The sequence below is a fragment of the Oratosquilla oratoria genome, chromosome 6 (genome assembly GCF_046742065.1).
Source record: "Oratosquilla oratoria isolate Oo_2021 chromosome 6, ASM4674206v1, whole genome shotgun sequence".
Classification (NCBI taxonomy): Eukaryota; Metazoa; Arthropoda; class Malacostraca; order Stomatopoda; family Squillidae; genus Oratosquilla; species Oratosquilla oratoria.
In genome coordinates, this window is record NC_134782.1 from 43,943,115 (window position 1) to 43,953,500 (window position 10,386).

Genomic DNA, 10,386 nt, shown 5'->3' on the forward strand with positions numbered 1-10,386 from the left:
AACCTTGTAAAAAGAATATGTTTTCCCTAGCAATACTGCTAGTTCATCCACAGTGCACCCTTCTTGTAGAACAGGCTGTCAAGGGCCAATGACAGGTGTCTATGTGGCAGTGGTCCTGGAAGATGAACAGTGAAACTTTCTATTTTCAAAACCCATCAACCCCCTCTCCTCCATCAGGAAGTGTCAGCCCTTAGGGTCTGACACTCTGTCTCCTAACTGGGCACAAGATCTTTCTTTGTTAATTTAAACTGTCGTGTAGGTGATTGCTCTCCTTTTCCTACCACTTTCAGCCAGTGACATAATACAGTGGTAGCAAGCTGGGCTCGTGTTCACGAGGTAAGCAGATCGAGTCCCATCTGGGCCCATGAGCTTAAGCTGTTTACTGAGGAGGTTACTGCCGTGGCTGGGCACCACAGTGGATGGGGTTGAGACTTGCCTCGGCTGACATTTGGATGAGTATTTGAGAGACTGATATCGGAACTGAAAACCGGCAACTTTAACTTTAACTTTTTAACTTTAAACAGTCCCACACTAACACAACATACAACAGTCCAAAGTTTCATCCCAGAGGGATCTATAAGAAGTCCTGAGGACCGTTGCCAGTCACTGTGGGACTGGGGCTTTGCTGTCACTGAAACTCAAGAGCTTTTTCCCCCTTACAAGGGAGGTAGCCAAGTCAGAGACATGTACCTATTCCCACCCATCTATAAAGTTGTCTAACCTTCTCTTTAAACAACCAGTAGCTTTAGTGCTCACTAAATGGTTACTAAGTCTATTCCATGTATTAACCACTGTATTGTTAAGCTAGTTCTTGCCTATTTCCTTCTTGAATCTAAATTTGTCCAATTTAAATCCACTACTGTGAGTCCTGCCCTGTTGTCTTAATATGATGACCTTGTCTGCATCACCCTTGTTAAAGCCATTAATTCACTTGAACACCTCTATAATATCACCCTGCACTCAGCATCTTTCTAGAAAGTGTTAATTAAAGTGACTAAGCCTGTCCTCGTAAGGTAAAATTCTGAGCCCTTAATGACACCCCTATGGACCAGAGTCGTCCACCATTTTTTTTTTTTTTTTTTTTTTTTTTTTTACATTGGAAACCAATTTCCATTTAAAGAAAAATATAATTACTTTTAACTCCTACCAGAGCTGGGATTCTGTAGAAAAAATCTACCACCGGTATCGGTAGTCGGTAGCGAGCCGCGTCCAATCGGTATCGGTAGATCGGTAGATTTTCAGAAATCTACCGATTGAAGGCGGTATTCGGTAGATTCGGTATCGGTAGATTAAAAAAGCTCTATATATAATAAAAAATGCTTTTAAAGGCCCATAACACACTTTTTAAGTTATTTCTCTCTTATTTAGGTTAACTTAAGAATAGAAGTAAATTAGTCTTTTAATACCTTATTTAAGTTCAAAAATACATAACTTATTTAATAAATGAATTTCTCTCTCAAAAAATAAACATCAAACTGAAAAAAAGTTAAATTTAAACAAACTAGACAATACAGCATTATTCATTAACTTTTAAACATTTGATTAAAACACTAGGCGATGAGGCTGAGCACGTGGTCGAGAGCGTAGGAGCTAGAGCGTAGGTGTACTCGCGTCGGCAGGCCAAACGAGAGTGGGGCTCCCGCCAAAACTTTTGGCGGGAGCAAGAATCTGCTACGTCGTGGCGGCCTCTGATTGGCTGAGAACGCCCAAAACGGCCGTTGATTGGCTAAGCGTGATGACGTCAAAGTAATTCCTGGAATTTTCTGCTAACTGCTTCCCATAGATGCGCTCGAACGTGTTGAAACTTGTCCGTTTCATTTTGTCGGGGTCGTCTTCTCTTAAGTCTTAACAAAAAAGTCCCGCGCTCGCTTTTTCAATCTACCGATACCGATTGACTGCCAATCATGCAATCGGTAGCGGTATTCGGTAGTTTCTTCAAAATACCGAATGATCGGTATCGGTAGCAGAAATCTACCGCCGGTAGTACCGATCTACCGACTACCGAATGTCAATCGGTAGTCCCAGCTCTGACTCCTACATTACCTGTTCTGCTCCCCTCCTTGAATTTCTCCTATACAATCTCTATGACTCTGCCTCTTTGGTGTGATATTGTCCCCATATTGTCTACATAGGAACTTACAAGAGAGGTAGCCAAAAAACAAAAGACATAAATCCACATCCACCCATTTCAGCCCCAACATACTCCACTCCCATTCACCACCCTTCCCACCTCTTTTCTTGGCTCCTCCTGGATGACAGGTCATCCCTGCATCTCACCCACTGTCCTGGGTCAGAAGCAATGTAGCAAAACACATCCACAGTAAGGCCACTTCATTTAATTGGCAGTCCCCTCTCTCCATCCCCTCATGCAGAAAAGAGAAGATGTGGAGAAATCCCTTCAGGCTGCATCAAAATATAATTCCCACACAGACAGTTTCTCTTATTACTGATGAAATAATGTACTACAAAAATACCTCCCATATACACAGTAAACAGCCATAAGGATTACAAAGGATTACAAAGGCGGAGCATGCCGACAGGAGACCTTTTGATCCATATCTAGGTCGGATGCGGAAAAAAAAAATCATATTAATAATAAAATAATAAATAAAAACTATGATAATGTAAATAACAAATAAAATACATAAATAAATGCATAGGTATAGTTAAATAATAAACAAACAGGTAAATAGTAAATAATAATAAATGAAAATCAGACAGACAAATGATAACAAAACAAAAACAAATAATATAAGATAAATTATAATCATTACAGCATCTTACTTAGGTATTTATCTAAATGATTCTTAAAGCTTCGAACTGAACTACATTGCACTACCTGTGCAGGAAGTTTATTCCATTCATTAACTACACGGTTGGCAAAGTTGTTTCTACCTACTTCCAAATTGAATCTATTTCCGGACAGTTTGAGACCATTGTTTCTTGTCTGATTCTCATTCAATGTAAAAATTTGGTCACTTTTGATGTTGTCAATTCCCTTTAGAATTTTAAAGACCTGTATCAAGTCACCTCTGAGTCTACGCTTTTTTAGGGAAAACAGATTCATATGTTTTAGTCGATTTTCGTATGATTTATTTTTGATATTTGGAATCAGTTTTGTGGCTCGCCGTTGTACTTTTTCCAGTCTGTCAATGTCTTTAATGAGATTCGGTGACCATATGGAAACAGCATATTCCAAATGTGGACGAACTTACGATTTATATAGCTTGTTAATGAGTGATGGACTTTTGAAGTCAAAAGATCGCGCAATCAGTCCTAGAATCTTATTTGCTTTCTCAGAGGCTGAAATACACTGCTTGGATGATTTGAGATCATTACTGATAATTACACAGATCTTTTTCACCATCCACTTTTGTTAACTAATTTCCAAATAACTTGTAATCGTACTTACTGTTATTTTTACCTATGTGCATTACCTTGCATTTACTTGTGTTAAATTTCATTAGCCACTTTTCAGACCAATCCTGTAATTTATCTAAATCTTCTTGAATATCTAATTGGTTTGAGTGATCATTTGCCACTCTGCACAGTTTTGTATCATCAGCAAATTTGGAAACAGTAGATTTTAGTCCATGGTCTATATCATTTATATATACTATGAATAGAAGTGGCCCAAGAATGGAACCCTGAGGAACTCCACTTGCAACACTTTTCCATCCAGAAGTTTTTCCATTTAAAACAACTCTCTGTTTTCGACCATTCAACCAATTACTAGTCCAACCTAATAGGCTACCACTTATTCCATGCAAAGCTAATTTAGTAAGTAGTCTTTCGTGTGGGACGGTATCAAAAGCTTTTGCAAAGTCTAGATATACTAAATCTATATTGTTTCTTTTGTCATTATACACAAATTCTCAAATCATCATTCTTCTTAAACTTTTATGATGATACAGTTGTATTCATAGTTTGGTCACGACCAGGAGTGACATCTTCAATTGTAAGATCACGAGCAGAATTGTGGTTACTGTGCCCATTTTTTCCTGCTGAGTGAGTTTTCATTTTCTCCATACCAGGAGCACTATTCCAGTCACTGCTCTTCTTTTGTGGTGTAGTGTCAGTGCTGCTAACTTTGGAAGAGATGACGGAAGTTTCGTAAGGCGCGGGTCCAACAAAGGAGAGCAGAACAGGGAGAAACACAAGTCCGTTGTAAAGTCCGAACATGCAAACAGCAAAGAATATCTGCAATGAAATGATGATCGCATTTAACATGTGTATTAATAGTAATCAATGTGATTAATATATACATATGTATATATGCAATAAAATCGTAATAAACACGTGATTCACAATATGTGCAAAAAATCACTAGGAAAATTAAAAGATTGATAACTGAACATTTATGTCTATTCAGAACATCTTCAGAGGTGCAATACATGTATTGTACCTTTGAAGATGTCTTGAATAGACAAAAACATTTGGTCACTAATCTTTTCATTTTCCCATTTTGTTTTTGTTTGTACACACACACACACAATATATATATATATATATATATATATATATATATATATATGTATATATATATATATATATATATATATATATATGTGTGTGTGTGTGTGTGTGTGTGTGTGTATAGAATATCAATGTAAAGAAGTAATGGGGGTAAATGAGCCTCAGTTTTCAGGCCCTGCTATGGATGTGCTGTCTTGCTGCATTGCCTCAAAACCTAGTGGTGGGCAGGAGACAAGGATGACCCTTCACTAACAATGAGCAAAGACAGAAGGATCAACAAATGGGTTTCAGATGGGTGAAGGGGGCGTGGATGCCTTGACTGAGCCTCCCCCTCCATGTAAGAGTGAAAGGGGATTTTGGTATATGTACATGTTATCAATAGGGCAAAGAACATCCATTTTAAGGTGTGTGTGCTAGTACAGGGAAAGTGTCTTAAATTTCCCTTTTTGAAAGAGTCAAGTCATAGACATGAAGGAAAATGCCAGGGAAAGGAGAATTCCCAACCCTGTTTAAGGGGTTATCACACAGGGCTATTTTTCCTCCCACATCCTACCTCCAACCTCCATTTGAATATCTAGAATATGACTTTGCATACAGGAATCTAGACTTTTCTGAGAATATTTCAACAGTACAGTATGTCTGTTAGGAAAGTTGTCCTCGCTTCTTCTCATGACCTCTTGACTTGCACGATGTCCCAGGAGAGTCGCGCACCGTCCGGCCATGTGAGCCACCCAAGCGGTTCTTTGAGGAAACGCACGTGCAGTTCACCAGCCTAAGAACGAACCCAGTCGGCCCCACGATGACTAACCTGCGCCTCGGCCGGCTGCGTCGGGACGGACAATGGTTCTTAGAGGAACCCACGTGCAGTACCAGCACCATACATTCCATCCTGGTGAGATTACCGGCTTGAGAACGTACTGTGTCTGGCTTCTCAGGCCTCAACTTTGCCCTGGCGCCAGTTGAGGGCACAGGTCATGACCTGACCTGGGTATGTAAGCTGGACGGAATTGCCGAAGATGCAGATAGCCCCGGAGGTTCACGCCGCGAATCTAGCTCGCTGCCTCCGTCGTAGTCTCCTCCCTCCCCTGCAAGCAGAGATGCCTTGGGACACCACTTGCAAAACACATTCGTCACCTCCCTCGCCGTCTCCCACCCCCCTTCTTCTCGCAATTAGAGTGAGTCATATACTATTGGCGCCCAACTTTCACTCTAAACAATTTAGTCCATTATTCAGCTTTGCTATATATGACGGAAAGATGATTTGATATTTGGAGATTTGAAAATTCAAATATTGTACCCGAGGTCGTTTTTACTCAAACGAACACTCGACTGTCGGCGCCGGTGAAACCCATGGAAGCCCAGTGTGATAACCCCTTTAGAAAGGGAAATTGTTCTGATTTTATTCTTCCCAGTCTCATGAAAGTTATCATGACACAGTAACTTACCTTGAAGAAGGTGAGAAAGACATGCGAGTCTGATGCCGCAAGAGGTGCAAAGGCCAGAAAGGTGCTGATGCCACCATTGAGCACCGCTGGGCCAATCTTGGCCACCGTCTGTCTTGCACGCTGGTTCCTTGTGCCTGACTCCGTCATGAAGGTGTGGCCTACGTGCACTGCGTAATCAACACAGAGTCCGATAGCAAGTACCAAGTCAATACAGGAGACGGTGTCAATCGTCAGCCCCCACCAATTCATCAGCGCGCACACGTCCACTAGTGTGAGCACCACACAGAGGAGCACCATGAGACTGGTGGAAAGGCTGGCGATGAGGAGCAAGGTCATGAGGAAGACCACTAGGAGAGCGAGGCCCATGTTCCGGTAGAGTTCCTCTTCGATGATTTCGTTCGTCTCCCATTCGCTGTAAGACCGAGCCCACGGCGCCACCAGGCCAGAGAAGTTCATGGACGCGATTATCCTTTTCACTTCAGACATGGCGGCGATCTCGGGCTTCGAACCCACGAGGAGGATGTGTTTGTACCCGATGCTGGAGGCTCGAACTGGGGGCGCAGGGTCCTTGCACGTCAAGTTTCCCAGGAAACGAAAGTTCCGTCGTCTGTACTTCGATCCAACTGGAGCGAAGAGGAACTGGCTGAGTCGGTCTTGGAAGTCGTTCTTGGCCATGTTGGGATCCGGAATGCTGACGCCTTTGTCGACCCAGTAACTCTTGAAGTCCGAGTACCAGTCAGACACTTCACTGATGGAATTACTTTCCTTCAGGCGGGATACCAGTTCTTCGATCCTGGGCATTTCTCGAACTAGATCTACTTGCCCGAAGTAGATGATACCTTCCTGCCCGGAGGACGGGTAATAAGACCTCTGTTTGGTAAAGAACTGGTACAAGTAGGATCTCTGTGGCAGGAACCAGATAGGGTCGAAGTCTTGCCGTAAGTTCGAGACGCCCCACGAAGTCACTCCCAAGAGGGCCACCGTGAACAGTATCACCAAGATCTTGGTCGGCAGTTTCAACAGAATCCTGGCGTAGTAGTTCTCGAAAAAGTTCTGTAGTAAGTCTTTCTTACTACACTCGTTCGGAGTCCAGTTGTCGAGTTTAAGGCACCAGAAGCATCCCTGACGCTTGCTCTCGAGACGGCGTTGATCGTACGTGAGCCAGGCCACGAAGTAAGTGGACTGGAAGAAGTAGATCGCGGCGATGCCAATGGCCGCATAAAGACAGAAGGACCTGAGAGCGGGAAGGACGGTCGTCGATCCGATCGCGAAGGCCGTGAAGTCGGTCACCGAGGTGACGGTGATCGCAACCCCCGCGTGTTTGAGGGTGAGACCCACGCGTTCGACGAGTGGCACTTGCTCCTCCTCCAGCTCAAGGTTGTTCCAAGTCTGCATTATGACGAACATGTCATCGATCCCGAGGCCGAGGAGCAGGAAAGGGAGGACGCTGTTCACGGGACCGTATAAGATACCAAAGGCTGAACAAAGGCCATACGACACTCCGATGGCTAATCCGACGCTGCTAAGGCCGAGTAAGGAGAGGATAGGTCTCTGTTCCACTAGGTTGAACCTGCCAAGCATGATGACAACGTATATAAACACGATGACAAACCCAAGACCCAGCATCTGCACATCGCCTTGAATGGTCTCTCCAGAGATCAAACCAAAACTAGAGGCCACACTATAATAGAAGTTGCTACTGTCTAGACGATATGATGTCTCCCCCAACTCCACAATAAGTCGCTTCTCCCAATCCGACGAAGTTTTGTCTATTTTCGACTCCGTCCCGGGATCATCTGAAGACTCCCCGTTGTCGATGGCAGTTCGGTCGACTTCGGCGATCCATGTGTGAGTCGCCGCTCTCGCCCCGATGATCTTCCCCTCCGCGTTTCGCGTGATGCCTCCGAGGTACTTGGTGAAGTTGGCCGGAAGCCCAGTGACCGAACTCGTCTCAGCTTGGCTCAGGTCACGGATGATGGTCTCGGGTGTGAGGGACTCGAGATAGTCTCGATCATAGCCCCAGACTTCGAGGAGACTGTTTTCAATGCACTCCGTTCTCAAGGTCTCCTGCAGGTCACAGTAGTCGTCGCGGGAAACCAATGAACTCCAGTCGAACACAACATCGGTCTGGCGCTTCGCTCGTTCTCTAAACTCGTCTCCGAATTTGGAAGAACTTCTCTTCTTCCTCCGACCGAACGGACCACCGACAACAGGAAGTCGAGCACAGAGGTCCTCCCACGACTTGCCGCCTTCCACTGTGATGTTGGCTACCTTTTCATGGACGTCCAGCATGTTCAGGAGCACCTCCTTCTTCAAGACATTCTCTGCTTCGTAAAGTCCAAGATGAACTCGAGAGTCGCTGGGGAATTCCTCAGTCTGCCATTCTTGGATCTTGATGTAATCCGAATCTTCCGGGATCCAGAGTTTGTATCCGCGTGATTCTGTCTTGAAGTTGAGGAGTCCGATGCAACAGGCTCCGCACAGGACCAACGACAGGAGGATGAAAACGATTGGGCGTTTGGCAATGGCAACACCGTAGGAGTAGAAGACGTACTCGAAGAAACCGATGACCGAACTGCTGACGGAGGTGAGACAGGAGTTGATCGAACTTGTCGGTCCTTTGTCAGTCCCGTTGCCTTTGTCCAGACAGGATCTGCATGGCATGCATACCTGTCAACGGGGGAAAGTTGTAGAGATATTGGTCTTTATAGTAATATAGCGAAATTCATTATTATTACCATCATCATCAACATAATCATCAGTAGAGAGTATATACCAAGGGGAGCGTCGCTTCACAGGTCAATATCATTCCCCACGCCCCTCCCCTCCCAAGAAGCTCCCATCCAGGCACCCTTCCCATCCCAAATATCTCTCGCCATGTTCGGTTAACTCGTATCTCCAGCCATGAGTTCTCCTATGGGCGTCTCCTTCGTCTTCTCCATCGAGGGTTGTCTCTTGTGGGAGACGACCCTGTGAGCGGGATCAACATCAGGAAAACGTGCCACGTGACCATATGAGTCAACCAGAACCAGAGGGGCATCCCCGCCATTTTCATTGTTTTCGAGTTAATCAAGGACAGTACGATAAAATGAAAAATACAAAAATTTGAGAACGTTTATTCTCAAAGTTTTTTATTTTTTATTTTATCGTATCCGTGCTTAATTCGAAAGCAGTAAAAGTGGCGGGGATGCCCCTCTGTTTCTTGACACCTTATATAAACGGAGTTAATATTCATGGATCGTGCTGGTTACAGGCCTGGCTTGCGTCTAACAGGGCAATCGGTACTTTCATCTAAAAAGACACCAGGTACTAAAGACTTCGAGACGATTCTCCAAGTGAGCGTTCCGTGTCCATGTCTCACAGCCGTACAGCAAGACAGGGAACACAAACGACCTGAGGAAGTAGATCTTAGTTTTTCCGCCATATACTCGGGCTGACCAAGTCAAGTCCATTGACACCACAGACTATGCCAAGGCCTTCCTGACATGACAGCCCCATCTTTGTCGTGCATTTCATTACCAAACAATGTGTGAAGCTCCCCAAGATCTCACCAGCATGCATGGGCAGACCAACAAGGGTTTTCATTTGTGAGTTAGTGACACATAACGAAGTTTAGTGACTCATAACGGAGCTTTGTGACTCACGACGGAATTTAGTGACTCATGACGGAGTTTAGTGACTCATAACGGAGTTTGGAGACTCATAAACGAGTTTAGTGACTCGTAACCGAGTTTAGGAACTCATAACGGAGCATAGGAACTCATAATCGAGTTTAGTGACTCATGCCGGAGTTTAGAGACTCATAACTGACTTTTATGACTCGTAACGGACTTGAAGAATGACTCTAAACATATTTTATTGACTCGTAACCGATTTTAGTGACTCGTGACGAAGTTTAGAGACTCATAACTGAGTCTGGTGACTCAAAACAGTTTGACTCATAACCGAGTTTAGTGACTCAACCTATTTTAATGACTCATAACCGATTTTATTGACTCATAACCGAGTTTAGTGACTCATAACGGAGATAGATGACCACTAACTCATAAGACCTTCATCTAACTAACGGGAATTCATTGGGGTGAGGAGCCTACGCCAGGAGACGTTGAGTAGCTGCGGCCGAAGCCGTCACCTATGCCCTGGGTATGCGTTTTGGGGACTGTTGGCGGGGGGGCAGTTAACTAACGGCCACTGCTGGGAATCGGAGGAGTGCGGGATTCGAACCCATAACTAATATCCGACAATCTGAACATGCGACAGGTAGTACTGGGTTACATGGTATCAGTGAAAGACTACATTATACTTCGCCTGGTGTTTAGCGAAGTTGATAAGTAATTGTATAAAGAGACTTAGGAAGAAAAGAGGCCCAAAGAGATGACTGAAGTAGTCTGGCTTCATTTATTTGCCACGTTCCTTTTTGTGCCATATATATATTGACCAACTTGACTTCAAACTATATTCCTCT

At 44.1% G+C, this 10,386-nt stretch overlaps 1 protein-coding gene across 1 annotated transcript in view; it reads right to left on the bottom strand.

The window, feature by feature from the left end:
* Window positions 1-3,687: 3,687 nt before the first annotated feature.
* The window catches only part of LOC143026460 (patched domain-containing protein 3-like), a 7,040-nt gene continuing 341 nt past the window's right edge, over window positions 3,688-10,386 (bottom strand). The window contains exons 2-3 of the mRNA XM_076186877.1: window positions 5,922-8,591; window positions 3,688-4,200 (exon numbers count right to left, since the gene is read on the bottom strand). Coding sequence (XP_076042992.1) covers window positions 3,901-4,200; window positions 5,922-8,591 — 2,970 coding nt within the window. The 3' untranslated portion in view covers window positions 3,688-3,900. The remainder of the gene's footprint in view (window positions 4,201-5,921; window positions 8,592-10,386) is intronic.